The sequence below is a fragment of the Dermacentor silvarum genome, chromosome 7 (assembly GCF_013339745.2).
Source record: "Dermacentor silvarum isolate Dsil-2018 chromosome 7, BIME_Dsil_1.4, whole genome shotgun sequence".
Lineage (NCBI taxonomy): Eukaryota > Metazoa > Arthropoda > Arachnida > Ixodida > Ixodidae > Dermacentor > Dermacentor silvarum.
Window position 1 is genome coordinate 11,689,134 of NC_051160.1, and position 22,296 is coordinate 11,711,429.

The following is a 22,296-nucleotide window of genomic DNA, read 5'->3' on the forward strand; positions in this document are numbered from 1 at the left end:
AGAAACAGCCAACCCAACCCACAACCCCAGAATAAAAGAGGTTCGTAGAAACCATCAGAGGATGATTCTCAAGAGAGAGAGAAAAAAATCGGGCAGAAACCATTTCACGTTGACTGTCGAGGGTAATGCGTAGCTTTGGATCAACATAGCGACAATGTGAATTGACACCGTCGAAACAACCTGTGTATGAGGCGTGTACTGCGCGACACTGCCCTTTCGCGTGTCCCTAAGAACACTATGCGCCATCTAGTGCCACCTCTGCGAAGTCTGCGCGTGGCCTCCGAAATGCATGGCGTACTGGTGCGTGCGAACGCTTAGAAACGCGTCATGCGGGAACTGGGATCCTCTCTCGCGCTTGTTTCTGGACCCGCAGCGGCATCTAGTGGTCCTTCCGAGAAGTCCACGCGTGGACTCCGAGACGAGAAGCGCGGCGCGCCGGGGCCTGCGAACGCTGAGAGTTGCATCCTCGCTTACCGCGCCCCCAGTGTGGCACAAACTCAGTGACCCAAGTTGCGAGAGGTTGATTGAAGAACGACACATACCCAGTGCATTCATGGCGCAGCTCGCTAAAGCGCCGGGTTGCGGCACTCTAGAAATTATTGGGACCTTGGTTCGATCGCACGCAGCATCGTATAAATTTAAGGGATGTTTTTCGTCACCTACCGGCACTTACGCAGTGCTCCAAGTCGGCGTCAAAGAATTAAAGAAAGTAACGAAAACCCGCCGCTTACTGAGCACGACAAAGAGTTTCATTGAACAGGGATACCTACGTGGTCCTGCATATGCCCTGACCCATGTCGACATGAAAGAGGTTCATTGAAGAACGGCACATATATAAACGTTGCCACAGATTCAGTGACCCAAGTTGGTCCGACGGTTGGTTTCGAACTCTGCTCCCTTAGCACAGCAGCCCGATGCGCTACCCATCCGACCATGGATGGACCCAGGTATGCGGAACAATGGTTCGACACGCACACACACACACACCTAGCTAGCCCCCGGAAAGTGTGTGAAGTAACCTAACAATGCTAATGCATTAAAATGATGGATATAGAAAGTTAGACTTTACCAGAGGTATAGTTCCGGTTGGCGAATCTACCCACCGGGGAAGAGGATGCACTAGAAACAGTTTACGCCATTTGGGGGCGTATGTTATCCAACAACGATAATCGTCATCTGCCTTGCTTGCTTCGGCCAACTGCACATGCCACCGGTGGCGAGTGCTACTCATTTCTTAGCTCCCACTGCCTACCTACCTTGCTTGCGCTTCATTTGTTGAAAACTAAGCGCAATCTTGCATATTACCTCAGTGGCGCTGATGATGAGTGGTTTTGCGAATCTTTTTTTTTTTTTTTTCCCCGCACGGTGCCTTTTGCCCCCTTGCAAGTGCGCACAATCGTGAACGCCCGAGTGACACTGCCTCTGGAGTGTCATCAAAAGTGTTGACTTGGTGGGACGATCCTGGTACCATTGCACGTCGGTATTTTGAACGTCTTTTAAAGTGGTTTGTAACGCGGATGTTGATAAGAAGAGCAAATCGCGTCTGCGTGTTTAGATGTCGGGTTGGAGCGCTCGGGAAGGACAGCCCCTCTCCTGCCTGCCCTCTTTCTCGGTGGGCGCTGCGAGAGTAAGGCCTCTGGTGGCCGGAGAGGAGGATAGCAGTGACCGTCAACGCCGGCGCTCACGCCACTGGAGACGATGCACATATGACGAATGGGGCAGGGGCCTTACATGTGCAGCCATCTATGCACCCGCGACAGGTGTTCTAACTAACGGCTCCGTTCTCTATGAAGTTAAGCAGTGAAACAGCGGTAGCTTGAAACAGCATGCAGACATTTTCAATACCGCCTAAAATGGGGGTCATCCCCGGCCTTGCTCTCGTGGCAACGACGATGAGTATGTGCGCCATCCACTCCTCGATTGCCCCAGACCCGCTACGCATAGACGGTGGCTGGAACAAAGGCTACACTCAATTGATCCTCGCTGACGTTTCTCACTCGCAAAATTGCTGGGCCCTCGGCAATCAAAGACAAGTCAGCGAAAAGCATTGAACGCCCTGGAGCATTTCTTCGAAGACACACGAATACTTAACCTATGTTAAGTGCCGCACTGTATTGAGTTATGTAACCACAACAGGCTTCACTTATTGGTATTCATGCTTTTATATTACATGTGTGACATTCGTCTTGTTTTTTTTGTTTTTTTTTTTCGTCTGGTCCGAGAAAGCTCCTTTTTGGACAGATTTCTTGCTTCTGGTTTATTGAGCCTTTCTTAATATTGTCACGAACGGCGATCCTGTGGTCGGTGCTCGGACGATGACGACGACGACGGTGTGGTGATCTGATGTGCTCGCGCTCGCCTTGCCATTGCTGTAGCGTTGTGCGCCTTGCCTTGTAAATATATCCATTGTACATAGAATCTCCCCGTAACATCTTTCGTGGAGGTGTGGGGTAAGCTCGCTACGACACCGGGAACTGGATCTTCGCAGCGGACGGTGCGTTGCTGCCCCCACAATGATTTTCGTTACTCATGATTACGAGAAAAAGGAGTAGCCGCCACCATTCTAGGGCGACTGTACGTATATCTATTGTTTTCATTTAAATAAAGAAAATGCCATCTAAGCATCCTCACTGCCGAAAATACACGCCTTCAAGTGCATCACTTTTTATAAAGCGAGTACCTTCCCAAGCGTGAGCTAGGCTACTCGTTTGCGTTAACAATCATCGTTGATTGTTTCTGCACAATTTTCACAACTAACCTGTGTTTCCGCTGCTGCGACCACCACCGCCACCACCACCACCGCCGCGACCACCATCGCCGCCGCCGCGACCACTACCACCGCCACCACCACCACGACGACGTGCACCACCACCACCGCCGCCGCCACCAGCACCGCCAGCACCGCCAGCACCGCCAGCCGCGCCAGCAGCGCCAGCAGCGCCAGCAGCGCCGCCGCCGCCACCACCACCACCACCGCCGCCGCCACCGCCGCCACCACCAGCACCACCACCACCACCACCGCCGCCACCACCACCACCAGCACCACCAGCAGCGCCAGCAGCGCCACCAGCAGCGCCGCCGCCACCACCGCCACCGCCGCCGCCACCAAGACGACGGGCACCACCACCGCCGCCACCGCCGCCGCCACCACCACCAGCACCACCAGCACCGCCAGCACCACCAGCACCACCAGCACCACCAGCAACGCCAGCAACGCCAGCAGCGCCGCTGCCGCCGCCGCCACCACCGCCGCGGCCGCCTCCACCGCCTCCACCGCCGCCACCACCACCAAAAACTGCTGCTAATATTACTTAAAGTGGTATGAGGAAATGCTCTTATTAAATGGCGAATAGCTCACCTGGCGTCTCCGTGCTCGGTGCAACTAACTTGTCGATGACGTCGATGTCGAAGCTGATGTGCAAGGACTTGTCTCCCCTGTGGCGAAACGAACAAGAAAGCACGAGCGTTCGAAGAGAAGCAAGTCAGTCAATTTTCTTTTGCATTGCTGATTTTTTTAGTGCGATAGCAATTATATAGGCACTCAAAGCGCATTTATGCCGTCGCCGTCGCTGTGAGGTTTTGTATAAAGTCCAACGGCGATAAAATCTTTGCTGCCCGCCGTACGCTGTGTGTGCGAGTGCAAGCGTACGAGGATTAAGGCAATCGTGGCTCAATGTAGCGCACGCGAGGGAGGAAGGCAGGCCGGAAGTGTGCGGTCTTTCGCGCACGAGGCATGGGGGCGAGGCGACCGAGAGGGGGGGTCGCGTTCTACTCCGTCGGCTGCTGCTCACGGCGCGGCCGCGCGGGCGCCTTATCTCGAAAGCGATCTGCGATGTGGGGTAAGTGCGCGCGCGCGGGGCTTCATCGTTAAAGTCATCTGCGATGGGGACAAAGTGCATGCGCCGAGTGCCGGTAGCTTCGTATGCGCTGTGCTTTCGACGTTTAGTTTGCGTTGGAGCGAGACGCTGCTGCTGGCGCGCTTTCTCACTCCGGCGTTTTCACAGCGAGTTTCCGCGGTCATCGAGCGAGATGTGTTCATGTTTACCTATGCGCGGGACACCGTGCTTGTCTATTTAGTTAGTGAGCCAATGTTTACAACTTTATACTGCTCATTAATATACTATCCTTGCTTCGTGTAGCTCTCTACTAATTTGCTATCGCAATCGATGATTCGCCTTTCGGGCGAAATCGCTACATTTTTTCTTCGGTTATTCATGTCCATTCATTCATATTCATCCTCATGTCATTCATATTCATGTTAACGTGTACACGTATCTGTAAATATGCTATAATTACCGGTAATGTTTTGCACTCGTAAAGATAAAGAGACAGAGAAATAGCATGGCGTTTGTGCTATTCGTATTTGCTCCCGCGTTACCAAATGTACCAAATGTACCCAATGTTGCCTGTTTGTTATTTTTTCCAGGCAGTTATAAGTTGCAGTAGCGTAGGCATTCTTTTATACCCACTTGATCTTGAATACGTGCATTGTATATTGTAATACACCTCCGCATCAAGCATTCTGCTGTCATTTGGGGGGCAGATCCGTCAAGCCATTATAATTTGTTTTAGTTTTTTACAGCGCTCACAACATCTTAGATGTTGAATAAAGATTAATTTCATTTGATTTGAAAAAAAAAATAAAAAATTACACCATCTTCCCGTAGGGGAACCCTGAGAAGTATGCGAAGCAGCCATGGGGTCGACTCAAGTTCCCATTAATTTTCAGTTCGTCGTTGCCGTTAGGTTGAGGTACGTAGCTATACCATAGAAAATGAGAACGAGATAGAGCAGCACAAACGATGCAACGCGCAGAGCTGCTGCCGACACCGCCCGCGTTTCCCCGTATCCCGCGTTCGCGCCGGGGAAACGCGGGCGGCGTCGGCAGCGGCTCGGCTAACCTAAGTTGCTTCGCATTATCGCACGCGGAGCCGCAGGTGTTGCCATTCGTTGCGCAATCCGGAGAGGAGAGGAGCGTCTGAGAGGAGAGGAGGAATGCCGAGAGGAGATGACACAAGGAGAGGAGGGGGAGGAGGATGCGCATGCGCAGTAGGGGTGTGGACGCCGCACGGCAGATGGATGGATGGATGGAGGGAGGGAGTGACATAGCCCCGACCATAAGATGCTTCGCATATAAAAGTTATCATTCAGTAGACAGCCTATTTGCTACGGAGACCCTCCACGGTATCCCAGTGACTGTGGCACGCGCTGCTGAGCTCGAGGTCGTTGGTTCGGTCTTTCCCGCGGCAGCCGCATTTTTAAGGGGGGGGGGGGGGAAACGGGCACTTAAAATTAGGTGTAATTACGGTAAAGAACCCCGGATGGTCAACATTTCTAGAGTCCCCACTATGACGTGCCTCATAATTAGATCGTGGTTTCGGCACGGGAAGCCCCAGCTATTTTTTGTTTTCGCTGACGATGACGGCACTTCGAACTCGACCATCTGCAATGTTTAAGTAATGTCACGATAATGTCGACCCCCCTATGGCCGTTCAACACGCACAAAAGCTTGTTATATACAAGAGTATTTGAAAGCGAATTTTTCTCTGCCTCTTACCCGGCTTTGTGCCTACGCTGCCGTCTCTGCCGAGTAAATCCCAACTTCGGCCACTGCCAATGTGACCCAACCAGAAAACTTGCTGCTGGCTGCTGTCTTGCCGAGCGGATAATACTGTATCGACTCGTGTAAGGGCCGCACGTTTTTTCCCACAATTCTGACAAGTTGCGGCCCTTACACGGGACCAAACCTTTTGGCCAAAATAGCACTAGCGCAGCCTTGACTTGTGCACACCCCGAATCCCCGAAGGTACCATTGCATAAGAGGCCAACGCTCAGCTCTCGCCATCTAGTAGCGGTACGCGGAACTACACAGCGCGCGAAAATTCGCCGATGCGCGCACGCTGCATCGAGGCACGGAACGCGATTGTGGTTCTCCGTTGGAATTCTTTTTCTTTTTCCAAATTTTAGGCTGCCAAGTTGAGGGTGCGGCCCTTACACGGGTGCGGCTCTTACCCGAGTCTATACGTTAACCTAGACAGTTGCGTATTTACCAGCCGAGCATTTCCTTAATAGACAACACGGGTCTCTGGATATGTGGAACTTGCAATGGCATTCTGTGTCACCGGGGACGTGGCCCATTCTTGGCCGATCCCCCGGAGAATGCGCGTGTGTCATTGTGACGCAAGAGGTTATACACAGGAAGCGTCGAATGTCGTCGTTCCTGTGTCCCCGTTAGTTTTGCGCTGCCTGCCACCATGGTCACTTACGTCGGGTTTATCTCCCGCAGTATTCTCTGCACGACGCCCCGAATACCGAGCCGGTCAACGTCGCCCATGTCGTACGTCCTTATGCCAAGGCGGCCCATGAAGTACCTGCGTAGTGGGTATAGTATAAGGCAACGTCCACGATTAGAAGTTGTGATGTTTGTTTTGTTAATTGTCACTGATATCGGAGGCGTGCGGGTGTTAATAGAGATGGCATTGGAAGACGCATGGCAACACTGCAAGCAGATTTTTAAACACACTCAAAACCGAAAAACCTCAAACCAAAAACTCAAGTACACACTGAACAAATAAAGACTATAACAAATGTACAAACTAATCAATCGTCACTAATGATTAATGACTCTGGCCTACTGTTGTGATGCTACTGGAATGGAACGTTCTTACTGAGTTCGTTGTTCTTGCACGTATCTTCCCGACCGGAATCTCGTAGGATCTTTCACCATGTAGTCGTCTTCGCCGACCGTCGCATAAACATTGCTGCATTGAAGTCGGTCCGTCCACTCGCTCGTTTCGGAAGCCTGTTAAACCCGGTCACTGTTGCTGACGTGGCAGGGAGGCTCGACGGATTAGGCCTAACGACGTTCTCGCTCGTTGCTTCCGTCTATCTCTCTTCTCCAGTGCCAACGTGGCATTCCGGGGATTATCAAACGCGCTGGTCTGGATTATCAAACGCGCCGGCCATGTGATGCGGCATCTGGTCCAAGTAGCCTCGCTCGAACGTCTCCGAGGTCGACGGCTGCACCTCGGACTGCCCGCGCCACGAACTCGGCCGAACCTCTAAGTCTCCCGTCGCCAGAGCGTAGCTGACGATGCGACCTTCGTGGCCCGGAGCCACGTCGATAATGCCAGCTCAGCCTCGCTTCTGCCTCGACCACACCTCGGTTCACGCGCCTCGCGCGCTCGTGCCGTTCGGAACGCTCCGTTCACTTCGTCATTTTCTTCTTTCCTTTCGCCGCAGGGCTCTTACTCATGACACAAGTATATATGGTGGGTTATACTCTACAGCGGTGCAGCGGGCAACACATTTCGAGGCACTCCGCATCGTCTAGTGCATACAGGATTTACGTGATATTCCACAGGACAACTTAGAGGCGAACTCAACGTATACACTCAAGATTTACCCCTAAAGAGTCGCGGAAATGGCAATTATATACAGGAAGAAATCGTCAGGTTTCAAGTGCACTGAGATCAGCAACGAGGTCGGCGAGCGAGTAATTACGTTTTGCCGTGACAAACCGATCTATACTTTCCCAGAATCCTCTCCGTTCACCCAAAAGAATAATAGCAAAAGAGCACTCCATCCTCGAAGCTATAGCCCAAATATGTCGTATGTTTAATACACTTGCCACACTTCAAGCCAGCGTCATCATTTCGACTTTCAGGACTCCTTAGACCAAAGAGTTAACGCATAATTTATGGACTCAAATGACATTGGAAGCGGGGGCCATCCTAAACACGACGTCGGGGCAACTTAATCTGATGTATGGCCAATGCCACTGACACTCGCGAGCAGAAGTTTGGAGACCAATGTTGCTTCGAATTTTTTGCATCTCGGTCGTGCCGTCCGAAACCGAGTGGTGCAAACGAAATTTAAATGTAATGCACTAGTCATCGGCTTTGTCTCACCAATGGAACACAAGACACTCTCGTAGAACACACCGATACAGGTATCAATGCTGACATGGACACCGCACTAGTGGGTCCAAAACTGCCAAAAGCAAGATTGACATACGACGTCATGTAGCCAACCCTGCAAAAGCAGCGCTGAACCCGCCGCGATACGAGACGGGTTGAGCTTCCTGATGCGGTTTCGTCGAGGTCGCACCGTATTTGAAATACGTCATGAGCACCGACTCCACCCTGGAGATTTATACAACATCCGTCGCATGGCCCGATCCACGTCGCTATCAGATGGCATCTATGAGCTGGGGAGGAACGCCCCCGTTCTGATCCGTGTCCAGTGGGTCTCAAGTGCGGCCATATACCTGGCCAGTTGGAGGCGGATTCTGTCAGTCGCCCGCCCGTCACGTTTGATTGAAGTTGATGATATTGGAGAAGAGTACATTGGATGAAAACATACTGAAAGAAGTCCTTTAGCTCGAGGCTGATTTAGGATTTCTTATACAGTAAATAAAGAAACTGCAGGAGCAATTGCGGATCATACAGCAGCTAGTACAATTGAATTCAATTAACAGAAAGAGATACAGTAGCAAGTTCATTCCATCGACCTTTTTTTTTTAATATTGCAGCGATCAAATTCAACAGTTTAATGAAATACTTTTTTTTCTCAGGTTTTACGTGCCAAAACCAGTTTTGATTATGAGGCACGCCGTAGTGGAGGGCTCCGGATTAATTTTGACCACCCGGGGTTCTTTAACGTTCTCTACAACGCAAGCACACGGGCGTTCTTGCATTTCGCCTCCATCGAAATGCGGCCGCCGCGGCCAGGATTCGATCCCGCGATCTCGTGCTCAGCAGCGCAACGCCTTAGCTAACTGAGCCACCGCGGCGGGTTAGTTTAATGAAATAGGCAAAAGAAATGTCAAATGAAACAAATGCGGCAGCCGCATTTTAGATGCAGGCGAAAATGCTCGAGGCCCGTTTAGATTTAGGCGCACGTTAAACACCCCAGGTGGTCGAAATTTCCGGTATACATTTCCGCCGCTTCCCTTCAGGTGCCAGTTAGGCCGCGCTCACGCAGGATCTTAGCGCGCGAAACGTCTCTTGTTTGCGATTGCGCCCCTACGGAAGGCTGGTAGTTACTGTTGCGTTGTTGAATCCCAAACCAGCAATTACGGAAGGCTGGCAGTTGCTGTTGTGTTGTGGAATCCCAAACCAGCAATGCACACACGAAGGGGTTGATGCCAGCAGTGAAATTCCACCGACTCGCAACTGAATGCGCGAAACAGACAGCCGACAAGCATGAATTACTGCTGTGCGCAGTACAGCGTAAGTAAACTCTTGTTGCAGACGCTCACAGTTCTCGTCGGAGTTCACGCGTCCTGAGAAATTGATCATGTGCCCTATGCACTGAACAAGACCAGAGTTCATTCCTGCATCACTAGTACACCAATCAGTCGAGATTCTGTGAGGTACAAGGCCGCTTCCTGTTTGCACCGGCGTAAGTGAAGCAGAAATGAGTTGCACGCACTACTTAAAATGCTACTGTAGTTTAATGAAATAGGCAAAAGAAATGTCAAATGAACAAAAAAGAAAAAAAAAAGGACAGAGAGAAAGAAAAGAAACAAAAAGTGAAGCCGAATGCAGCACAGGGAGACAGGCTTTTATAAAAGCACAAAGCAAAAGTTATGTTCGAGAAGTCGAGAATGCAGTACTACTGAAGAGCAAAATAAAATTGAGATTAATAATAAAAGGGCTGTAATAAACCACACAATGAATGACGGTATGTAGAGGAATGAACTACTAGAGTAATGGCTAGATGAATGTACCTCAGTTCGAAATTTCTGTCTTTCGCATCATTAAACTTTCCTCTTTCTTTTTTCCTTTACCTCCGTGTGGTTCCGACCATCCTGGTGGGCACACTGGCCGAAATCAGGTGGCGCTTCGACGACTTCGCGTCGGGGCTGCGCTTACGCTGGCAGGGACCACCCTCTGGCTGCCGCAGTACCGCGCCTCATGCGGGTCCTCGTGCCCATTTTTTGCCGCCTCTTTTATGGCAGTGAACATGACACACTTGCTGGGGTCTGTGCCAGGGCCTACAGCAAGCACACCTGCGGCACCTGAGAGCAACTGGTCTTCGTTCGGGCCGCCCTCCTGACTTGCAACGTTGGATACATGGGCCGTTTCGCCAGTCCTTGCTATACTTCATGCGGGAAACAAACTTGCTCGCATACGTGTGACGCCTTTTTGTATTTTTGTTGCAATTTCTATTACGCATCATGGCAAACCTTCAAGGAGAAAAGAAAACGACGAAACGGAAATTCCACGGTGCCAGAGCCGTGCTGGAAGAAATTTAATTTTTTTTGCTGATGCCAATGGCCTCCAAAGCTTCGTTCGCAAGTGTACATCACCTTCGCGGTTGTAAAGAGCAGTCGCGCATGTACAGTCGGCGCCGAAAGTTTATGCACCGCGGAATCAGATGAAGCGTTGAATGTCTGAGCCCTCTTCGTGCCGGGAATCAGTACAACCTCTGGTGTCGTATCAGTACAACCTCTGGTGCCAGGCTGGGTGGCCAAACTGAGGAAACATTTCACGTTTTTATTGCGATAGCAATTATATGGACACTCAAAAGCAGATTTCTGCCGTCGGCGTCGCCGTCGCCGTCGCCGTCGCCGTGAGGTTCCCTATGACGTCATTTGGAGAAGAAATCGTCGCCGATGATAAGTGGTTCTTGAGGGAAAGGGAAAGGTTGGCGCTATCTTCGCGATGATAAGTGGTTCTTGAGGGAAAGGGAAAGGTTGGCGCTATCTTCTGCCGAACGCTGTATGTGCGAGTGAAAGGGCGCGAGGGGCGCGTCTTTCACGGGGAGTGAACGCACGGCGGAGAACAAACGCGCGTTCTGCGCCGTGCTCGCTTAAGGGCTGCAGAAGTAGGCGTCTCTGTTCTCCTTCACAATCACCATGTATGTAGAGCAAACGCGCCTTCTTCCGACGAGCGAGAGGCCGTGGGGGAGGGGGAGGGAAGGGAGGCGACGTTTAGCTGCGGCACGCAGTGCCTATTATTGCGATAGCAATTATATGGACACTCCAAAGCAGATTTCTGCCGTCGGCGTCGCCGTCGCCGTCGTCGTGAGGTTCCGTATGACGTCAATGGAGATGAAATCGTCGCCGCGCGCCGCCGAACGCTGTATGTGCGAGTGAAAGGGCGCGAGGGACGCGCGCTTTCACGGGGAGTGAACGCACGGCGGAGAACAAACGCGCGTTCTGTGCCGTGCTCCCTTAAAGGCTGCAGAAGTAGGCGTCTCTTTCCTCCTTTACAATCACCATATATGTAGAGCAAACGCGCCTTCTTCTGACGCACGAAAGGCCGTGGGGGGGGGGGGGGGGGTGCAGGGAAGGGAGGCGACGTTTAGCTGCGGCACCAAGTGCCTATTTATATCAGAGGCTCCGGCAACAGTCACCAACGCCGCACGCATTTTGTGCGAACGCGGGCAAAACGCCGACGGCGTCGACAACAGTGCTGTGTGTTGCCGGTGCTGCTGCATGTCCAAGTTAGTACAGCGGATAAAACTACTATCCTTACTCCGTATAGCTCTCTACTAAGTTGCTATCGCAATTGATGCTTCGCCTTTCGGGCGAAACTGCGACAACATTTTATATCAGAGGCTCCGGCAACAGTCACCAACGCCGCACGCATTTTGAGCGAACGCGGGCAAAACGCCGATGGCGTCGACAACAGTTCTGCGTGTTGCCGGTGCTGCTGCATGTCCAAGTTTATACAGCTGATAAAGCTAATATCATTACTCCGTATAGCTCTCTACAAGTTTGCTATCGCAATTGATGCTTCGCCTTTCAGGTGAAACTGCGACAACTTTTTTTTCTGAGACCCCGTGGTCCACAAACCTTTGACGCCGACTGCACGTGATGAAGGCAACTGCTGCGAGATGAAGTCACTTACCGCTCGTAAGGGTCAACGTCCCTCAAACCAATGTAGGCCAGGTTGTCCTTTCGGACACTGGAAGCAGAAAAAAAAAAACAGATGTAAGGCACGCTAAGCATGTCAACGTATTGCGCGAACCAGGCAATCATGGTACCGAATAAGTATTCTCGCCGAGTGCTCACGTTCAGTCATCTGTATTCAATCGCAGCTTTAATTGCATTTGCACGGAATCAAGTGCCAATGACCAAGCGGACAAGAGTAACCTGCCCGAAGGAGCCGGCGATCTGGACCATGGACCACCCAGAAACCCCGCCTACTTCATGAAGACCCTCCCCCGAGAATTCGCTTGCCGATTGGTCGCTTCCACGCGCGGTACCATAGCCCACAGTAAACCAGACTCTGTAAGAGACTGCAGGAGATGGTCAAACGATCACAGTGATCAACTAACATTGACCAAACGACCAGAAATATTTTTAAATACATTTCTTTCCTGTTTTTCGTCATCTGTGCCCGCCTTCGTCGTGGTCGTCTTGCTCCTGTCGTGAAGGTTGCCTCGTCCAGCCGCAATCGTATCAACCGTGTTCTGCTATAATAGCGATGGCGTGCGAATCGAATTATAATTATTGCGATAGCAATTATATGGACACTCAAAAGCAGATTTCTGCCGTCGCCGTCGCCGTCGCCGTGAGATTCCGTATGACGTCAATGGAGATGAAATCGTCGCCGCGCGCCGAACGCTGTATGTGCGAGTGTAAGGGCGCGAGGGACGCGCGCTTTCACGGGGAGTGAACGCACGGCGGAGAACAAACGCGCGTTCTGCTCTGTGCTCCCTTAAGGGCTGCAGAAGTAGGCGTCTCTTTCCTCCTCTACAATCACCATATATGTAGAGCAAACGTGCCTTCTTCCGACGCACGAAACGCCGTGGGGGGGAGGGGGATGGAAGGGAGGCGACGTTTAGCTGCGGCACCAAGTACCTATTTATATCAGAGGCTCCGGCAGCAGTCACCAACGCCGCACGCATTTTGAGCGAACGCGGGCAAAACGCCGACGGCGTCGACAACAGTTCTGTGTGTTGCCGGTGCTGCTGCATGTCCAAGTTTATACAGCTGATAAAGTTGCTATCATTACTCCGTATAGCTGTCTTCAAATTTGCTATCGCAATTGATGCTTCACCTTTCAGGTGAAACTGCGACAACTTTTTTGGTACACCATTTAACTGTTTTACTGAGCAATAAAAAAGTTGTCGCAGTTTCACCTGAAAGGTGAAGCATCAATTGCGATAGCAAATTTGTAGAGAGCTATACGGAGTAATGATATTAGCTTTATCAGCTGTATAAACTTGGACATGCAGCAGCACCGGCAACGCGCAGAACTGTTGTCGACGCCGTCGGCGTTTTGCCCGTGTTCGCTCAAAATGCGTGCGGCGTTGGTGACTGTTGCCGGAGCCTCTGATATAAATAGGCACTTGGTGCCGCAGCTAAACGTCGCCTCTCTTCCCTCCCCCTTCCCCCCCTCCCCCACGGCCTCTCGCGCATCGGAAGAAGGCGCGTTTGCTCTACATATATGGTGATTGTAAAGGAGGAAAGAGACGCCTACTTCTGCAGCCCTTAAGGAAGCACGGCGCAGAACGCGCGTTTGTTCTCCGCCGTGCGTTCACTCCCCGTGAAAGAGCGCGTCCCTCGCGCCCTTTCACTCGCACATACAGCGTTCGGCGGCGCGCGGCCACGATTTCATCTCCATTGACGTCATACGGAACCTCACGGCGACGGCGACGGCGACGGCGACGCCGACGGCAGAAATCTGCTTTTGAGTGTCCATATAATTGCTATCGCAATAAAACGTTTTCTACAGTTTACACACGGCGCACAACGCAGCATCGAAGAGTCTGCAAAAAAAGAAAAGAGAAAGCCAGTCTCAACGGTCTCGAATATTCTCCGTGCACTTCCGAGTCGTCAATCCGAGCGTTGATCTCGATCAAGCATAGCAGAAGTATGAAAAGTAAACGTAGCAGACGCGTTGCTGATGGTGCCCGAGGCGCTGTCGTTCTGGGGAGTTGAAGGACCGGAAGTCGCATTCCAAGACGTACTCCAAGACGCGGTCGCGCTACCGGTCTGCGGCGACTCGAACGTCGCGCTCCAAGTATGTCCCCGAGACGTGCTCCAAGAGGTGGTCGAAGTTCCCGTCGGGATCTGAGTCGATGTCGTGATGAAAGGGGGCGTGCTCGAACTTGTACTGCTCGAACTCGTGCTTGAAGTCGTGTTTGAAGTCGTGCTTGAAGTCGTGCTTGAAGTCGTGCCGCAACAAGCGTTCCCAGCAGCGTTCGCGGTCGCGACCGGGTTTGTGCTTGAAGCGGCGTCCACAAGCGTACTGCAAGTATCGCTGGAAGCGTTCGGAGGAGCAACTCCGGAGGTGATCGTCGACGTAACGGTACGCGTTGCAAACGTCGTCGCGGTCGATGTCGAAGATGGAGTCGCGGCCGAATCCGTTGCCGAAGTCATTGCTTCTCTACTGCCAGTCAACGCTGCGTGCATTTCAAGTGTAGAAGCCCGTAACAGCGAGTTACGGCATTTATACGCTTCAACAAACAAGGTTGCTAATTACCACCACGAATGACTCTCCGCTTATTGTTCAGTAGAAGTGCTACGCTGCTTCTGAAACCGCGCTCACTACTCCTGCGGAATTAAAACAGCAATTAAACAGCAATTAAAACAGTCTCCGATGAAAGCCGTGAGCTTCACTAGGCCGCGTAGATGTAACACCTGATGATGATGATGACCTTATAAAGTCTTTGGCACATACCCACTCAGGGGGTTTGGCCAAGTGTCGGGCAGATCTTACATATGGGCTAAGCAAATAAATTTAGAAATCTTCAGGCAATGTTGCTGCTCATTCCTTAAGACATTGCACATACCCAAGAGGCGGGTCTGCCGGACATCGAGAAATAAAATGACTAGCAACAAATATAAAAAAAATTCCGAAGAAAAACAACAAAAGCGAGACCATTTACGAGGTATTTCAGCAAACATTATGAAATCAATAATCAAATACCGTCACAGACCATGAAGACGAAAGAGGACAGTGAAAAAGAAATAACATGGTAAACGCGTTTCCTAGCCGACACTTTCCGAAACGTAGCTTTAAGAAGCATTTTTCCTGATGGTGCCTTTTTACGCAGTAAGGATGATGATGATGGTGATAATAAAAATGAAGACGATGATGATCACGGGAACGGCGGCACATATACCCACTGCTGGAGAAATGTCAATAGTCTGTTGCCGTTCTCCAAGATATTTCGATAGCGCTCACATTTAAAATGAATGTACGAAACACAGAACGTAGTGCTGGGGTACTGGCGTGAACTTGCAAAGACTCAGACAGGAAGATTTCGGCCGTGTTATCACAGTGGCGATGGCTCAGCTTGTACTCGCACAGGTGTCTCTACAGCACTCTTGCATGTTATCTAGTGCATTATTATAATATTTAACAGCGGACCTGTTTAAGCCGGCCGTAAATCCGTGGGTCGTGTACAGATAATGTGGGCCGATCCTGGCGGTTGTGCAGAAAGGGTCCAAGTGCAATGGTACATACCCTGTGAACTAGCGAAGCTGAGCCTGCCTAAGTCTACCTAAGCATGGCTGGGACTACTTAAGCTTAATCAGTGATCGATAGCCAATCGATAGCCAATCAATGGCTAAGCGATAATTGATCAATAATCAATAAATTCCGGAAAATGCTGGGGATGACTCGGTAGTGCTTAGCCTGGCCCAAATACATGGCCAATACCTTGCGATAGCCAATCAATAGGTAATCGATAATTGATCAACAATCAATAAATTCCGGAAAATGCTGGGGATGACTCGGTAGTGCTTAGCCTGGCCCAAATACATGGCCCATACCGTGCGATAGCCAATCAATAGCTAATCGATGATCAATCAATACTCAATAAATTCCGAAAATGCTGGGAATGATTACTTGGTAGTGCTTAGCCTAGCCCAAAAGCCAGGACTAGCTAGTTGCCCTTCAGCTCTGCTGTCTCTTTAGCAATGTGCCTCCAGTGAAAGCTACGCTATTTTTTAAGAGGAAATATGGAGGTAAAAAATGACGTTCGGGAAAAAAACTGGCAAATTTTCTTGGACTACAACAATCTCTATCACAACCCCCCGCCTCCCCCCCCCCCCAAAAAAAAAGAAAAAAAAAAACATTTTCGCTTTCGTATTTCCCCTTTCTTTTTTTTTTTTTTTGTTGAAGTGGTAAAAGAAGTAATCGCTGCCACTCGCGTCGTCACCTTTTGTCAGAGACGCTTGAGTAGATAGCAATACGCTCTCTATCTGACTGCGTATCGCGAATTCTACACTATCGTCGAAAGCTAACAATCAGTGCAACCGAGCAAGCATGTCCATCAACTATGGGAGTGGAATCGCCTGACGTTTCAATCGCGGGTTACAAAGTAAACACGCAGAGAATGGCGCAATCCTTGAATAAGAGGCAGATAAGAAGATAGAGAAAAAAAAAAGAAGAAGATGCCATATTGTTAGCAGAGCGGGTGTACTGCTCTTGAAAAGATCGGATATAGTGCTAAAGGTGGAGCGTGTCTATATGCACATCTGCCTCGGCGTAACAGTCAGAAATAATTTGGAGCAGCGCGGATTGTTCCATTTTCCAGTTCTCAACGCTACGTAGCTATACAGAACCAAGGTAATATTGTTTCCCGTCGCTTGAAGATAGATGATTTTTTGCATTCCGTCTAATGAGATAATTAGTCTTAATCAATTAATCAACTTCTCAATCATTATAATTAGATGAAAAGTGTCGATGAGAAAATTAGAGCAACATAAAAAGTTCCCGATACAGCTTTCTAGCTGTTACTCAATACGTGCTACATAAAAGTGTTTTTCCGAGCGTGAAAGAAGCCCGCGAATACAATCAAAATTGCCACGCGACTGACCCCTCGAGGCAATTCGTGTGTATTCGCGGGCTTCTTTCACGCTCGGAAAAACACTTTTATGTAGCACGTATTGAGTAACAGCTAGAAAGCTGTATCGGGAACTTTTTATGTTGCTCTATAATTTTTTCATTGACACTTTTCACGTAATTATAATGATGGAGAAGTGGATGAATAATTAAAACTAATTAACTAATTAGACGGAATGCAAAAATATTTAGAGTATCTCCAAGAGACGGCAAACAACATTTCCTTGGCTCGGTCCACCTAGGTGGCCATTGGATTGTTTTTAAAGTTTGGCCCAAGTTACGTGAAACACCCTGTACGAGCGTATACTGTATGTCCCAGTCAACATTAGCCAAGCTATTCAACGGAAATAAATAAAGAAAGATTAGAAAACACACATGGCCACATACAATTATAAAACCTATGGTGTTTTGTTGTGCGATGTCTGACGACCGAACACAGTAGGTATTAAAATTCTACGGCGCACCGTGTTTAAAAACAAAACAAACATCTTTGCACAGGCCAGCAGAACGAGTGCATGTATCACAGAGCGAGTGTGTGTATATATATATATATATATATATATATATATATATATATATATATATATATATATATATATATATATATATATATATATATACGCTATGTGATACATGCACTCGTACTGCTGGCCTGCGCTATTTGTCCCTTATTACCCCTAACGTAACTCCGCCAAGAACGTCTCCGCCGAAAGGCTATCTACTGCAGCTTGCGGTCATATGGATAGTGAAGAAGATAGCTTATTTTACCGTAGCGCTCCACCAGAAATCGCACAAAACTTACTTCTGATGCCGTCTTTTAGTCTTTTTCTTTTTCTTTTTTTTTTTTTTTGCTTTTTCCTGCATCGTGTCGCATACGGCATAGTGGTGTTGTAAGCACATGCGCCTGAAGGGTAATAGTAGAGATATTTTATAACATGAATAAAATTTAGCTAGCATGCATTTTTCGTCCATCCATCTATCATTTCGACCGTACCTATCTATCACTCACCAGGGCTGCACCCATTCAAGTCCCTTGGGTTTGACGACGAACGGTGCCATCTCGTGCACGAGAAAGGAGAGCGGCATGCCGTGAATGTTGCCTGTTTCGGGAAATAGGGCAAGGGGAAGAAAAAACGGGGATAGCACCGACTTAAATCGGCGATGACGTGAAAGTCTGCAAAAGTAGAGACGCCCAATTTCAAAAAAGAATATACCCACAAAAAAAAACTTGCGGTTACTAGCACGGCGACAAGTCACCCCGTTTAGCTGAATGCGTGCGCCGCGAAACAGTTTAGAAGGTTTTCCGCCTCCATTCCAGCCCCTGTGAAAGCGGATGACCAGCGAAGCTGTTGCCGACGGTAGACAAGCACCACCACCGCAAGGCGTCGCACCGTCGATATCAACGTAGCGTCCACGACCTCGTTCGCGCCCTTTCCGTTGGTGCTTCGACGCCGCGGTGCACGCTCACGGCGTCCACATGCTTGCCCTGATGTCGATTACGGTCGCAGCACACTCGGCGCGACCGATGCAACGGACACAGCGCCCACTCATCACGGACAGATACATCGTGAGCACACGTTCGTCCCGCGCGCACGCAGGAGTGCAGCAAATATCCTCATTCTAGTAGACGCAAGTGCGTTATTGAACTAATTCAGTTTCTCAAAGTGCGTCACAAAATTTGTAAAGCACGACTTACACACAACCTGCAGACAAGACAGCATCGGATTGGGATTTGAACATGCGAGAAAACATCATTCCGTTACGCGGCAACTCACAAGTATACGCTAGGTCTGGAGACGAATTTTTTTTTTTTTTTTTTTTTTGTCGACGCGACGGTGTACACGCACGGACGCAGAAAGTTTGCCGGGGTATCCATATACAGCTTCGCTGTAAGAGGGCTTTCCTTGTGAGTGCGATGGCCTTTTATTAGCCAGCATCATTTTTGTAAATATCTTTTTCCCTACGTGTATTTCTTCTTTTAAGTAAGCGATCTTTAAAGGGAACTTCGCTTTGCCTCCTGGGTGAGCCACTTGAACGAACCACCATAATCTTTTAACATTTTCTAGCCTGTTGCCGCGATTTAGTGACATATAGACTTTGAGCTCATGAAAGAAAGATGGCACGCTTTCCAAATCACCGCGAATCAGACCGTTTGTCTTTGGCCTCAGTCCTTGTGTGGCAAGTCAAGCATGCTTTCGATTATTCGAATAATTCTTCACAACTAAAAGTTACCGTCTTTGTGTATTTAAACATTGTAAGAAAGGTTTCCGGGTCTTTCGAAGTGTGAAATTACGTGCTGTTTATAATTACCCGGTGGCAGAGGTAGACAGCATTTGGTAAATACTGAAAAATTCGGTAATGCGTAAAAATGGAAAATGCCATACATTGGCCATGTATAGTTTAGACTAATTGGCAAATTTATCGGCATTGTAGTATCGCTTAAAACCAACATTTAGCGCTCCGGAACATTGCACCCCTTCCACTCTAATTCCATTCCGGAATCTCTACTCCACTCACAAAACATGACTGGGGTAGGACAAAAGAGGCTTAGCCCACAATAACTAGTGAGAGAGAACATTTCTGTCAATTTATGACGCGTGCACTTGGATGCCAGAATGAACAACTGCGCCGTTTTTTGGCTTCTATCACTATTTTTTCTTATTTCCTTTATTTAGCTTCCCTTCAAAGCCCGCGTACTGAAAAGCCATAATCATTTCCCTTTCTGTCTCTTGTTTTTCTTTTGCGGACTTAGTGCAAAAAAAAAAATAAGCCGCAGTTTCGCCCGAAAGGCGAAGCATCGATTGCGATAGCAAATTAGTAAACAGCTATACGAAGGAAGGATAGTATTTTTATCGGCGGTGTAAACTTGTAAACATAGGCATACTAACTAAATGAACAAACATCTTGTCACGCGCGCAGAAGCAAACATCAGCACATCTCACTAGACGACCGCGGAAACTCGCTGTCAAAACGCTGGAGTGAGCAAGCGCGCCGGCAGCAGCGAGCGAACTGACCTACGTGCTGTGTCTCGCATCAACGCGAACTAAGCCACGAAAACCTAGCGCGCGGCGGAATGTGACCCGACGCAGATGGCTTTCAAGGTACAGAGGCCTGGGCGAGCGAGACCTCCGGAGCCGCCTCAGAGCTTTTTAAGTATGATATCTCCTCCATCTTTGATTAAATCGACTGTTATCCTATCTTCTCCAGCAGCTTTTCACCTGGTCATGTCTTGCAAGGCCCTTTTAACTTCATCGCTAGTTATAGAAGGAGCCTCTGTATCCTGTTCATCACTACTTCAAATGAAAGTAGCTTGACTGCTCTGGGTACTGTACAGTTCAGTATAGAAATCTTCCGCGGCTTTTACTATGTAATCGAAATTGCTGATGATATTACCCTGCTTATCTTTCAGTGCATACATCTTGCCTTGTCCTATGCTAAGTTTTCGTTTCACTGATTTCATGCTGCGGCCATATTTTACTGCTTTCTCAATATCTCCCACGTTATAATTTCGAATATCCCTTACTTCCTTCTTGTTGATCAGTTTTGACAGTTCAGCGAATTTTATCTGATCTCTTGGCTTTGACACTTTCATGTTTTGCTATTTATTTATTTGGTCCTTTGTAACGTGGGAGAGCTTACCTACTGGTTGCCTTCGTTCCTTACCTCCCACTTCAATTGCTGCTTCTGAAATCAGCCTAGTTACGGTTTCATTCATTACCGCTATGTTATTCTCATCTTGCTGTTATAAAGCTGCATATTAATTTGGAAGCACCAGCCTGAATTGGTCTGCTTTTACCCTTACTGCACCTAGGTTGGCCTGTTTCTTCTTGACTAATTTTACTCTTTCTCTCTTCAAATTTACTCCAGCAAATAAAAACTAAAGAAATATAAAGAACCAACCACGCGCTAGCTATCCAAGAATGCGTTTAGCAGGCTTTGATATGTGGTGTTTCGCGGCACTATTTTGGTACTATGCGAGTATGTGTTATGGATGGGGCTTCCGTCACAGTGTCACTGTATATGCTACCAAAGCTTATATATAATACAGGGTGTCCCAGCTATCATGCAGCACGATTAAAAAAAAGAGGAACGGCATTACGCGAAGCAAACCTAGTGCATATTGTTTCCAGTATAGTGGAGTAGCCGCCAGTAATTTTTTTCGTTACTGAGATTTAATTAGGTAATTGTAATTAATTATCTAACTCGAGAAGTACTGTCCGAATTACCAAAGTGTCAATGAGAAAGTTGTAGAGCCACATGAAAAACTCTCGATACAGCTCTCTGTTGCTCAATACGTGCTACATAAATGCGTTTTTCCGAGTGTGAAAGAAGCCCGCGAATACACGCAGAATTGCCGCGCGACTGGCCGCTCGAGGCACTTTGCTCGCAGCAGGGAAACCGCTAAGGAGACTACCTGACGTTGAAGAGTTGGGTGTGTTGATGTCGCCGTGCGCGTCTATCCAGATGAGCGCCACCTCCGAGTCCGTGGACTGCGCGTGTCCGATGACGCTGCCGATGGACATGATGTGGTCACCGCCCAGGTTCAGTGAGAGCCGGCCCGAGCGAAGCACATTCGCCACTGCGTCGCGCACCTGTGACACCAAGCAGTGTGGCGTAGCCAGAAATTTAGTTTTCCACTGAATCGGGGAGAGGAACGCACTTGATGGGGGGGTGCAGGGCAGGGCAGGCCACATACTACTACAGAAATTTCGGTGGGGGAGAACCTCCCTGTTTCTTCCTCCTCCTCTCTCTCTCGGCGGAGGAGAAGTGGGGGACGTGCCTGAAGAACTGCACATGCTGTGCTTCCCACCTCGTTTAGCTTCCTTACATCACCGAATTGACCGGCTGTACGGGCCTCGTATCACTCCCGAAGATCATGTCGACATGATCCCATGGAATATGAGCAGTACGTTGATGACGTGCGACGACGGTCTTTACGTGCCTGAGCAACAGCACCAAGATAGCACAGGGCATGTTCACTCCGATCGATGACGTCATGCTACCTCGCCCGAAATTTCTATTGCCAAACCTGGTGTGACGACAGCGGTGACGTCGAAATCGCCACTGCTTATTTGGGAGTGTCCCCATTAGATTCTATGGCAGTCAGGCCAGGTAGCTTGACGTCATGGATCGGAGTGAACAGGCCTTGTGCTATCTAGGTGGCGTTGGCCTGAGCAGGTCATCACACGCGTGTTTCTCTAAGTTATGGCAGTGTCGAAAATAAAGTGGGCAGTGCTCCAGACCAAGTGCTATTTGCACACCCTGTTTCCCTATCGAAGCGACAAAAGGCGAATTTTCGTCGACGAATATCTCCACAACAAATGGCGTTATTGGAATCGTGTTGATTGCTTTTGTCTCCTTGCGACGTCCTCTAACACTACCATTGCAATACTAGCGTTGCACCCGCAATGATAAAATTAATGATCGAATCTATGTAAATTAGCGCACGAACTGCGACGGGTACTCGACTATCTATAGCGTC

At 49.2% G+C, this 22,296-nt stretch overlaps 1 protein-coding gene across 6 annotated transcripts in view; it reads right to left on the bottom strand.

The window, feature by feature from the left end:
* The window catches only part of LOC119457562 (arginase-1-like), a 119,693-nt gene that overhangs the window by 76,039 nt on the left and 21,358 nt on the right, over positions 1 to 22,296 (bottom strand). The window contains exons 6-9 of one of the 6 annotated variants that reach the window (XM_049670215.1): positions 21,229 to 21,406; positions 17,824 to 17,914; positions 11,862 to 11,918; positions 6,267 to 6,371 (exon numbers count right to left, since the gene is read on the bottom strand). The exons of 3 other annotated variants lie outside the window; for them this stretch is intronic. In XM_049670215.1, the coding sequence (XP_049526172.1) occupies positions 6,267 to 6,371; positions 11,862 to 11,918; positions 17,824 to 17,914; positions 21,229 to 21,406 (431 nt within the window). The remainder of the gene's footprint in view (positions 1 to 6,266; positions 6,372 to 11,861; positions 11,919 to 17,823; positions 17,915 to 21,228; positions 21,407 to 22,296) is intronic. 2 more of the 6 variants (XM_049670214.1, XM_049670216.1) reach the window with 2 other exon arrangements.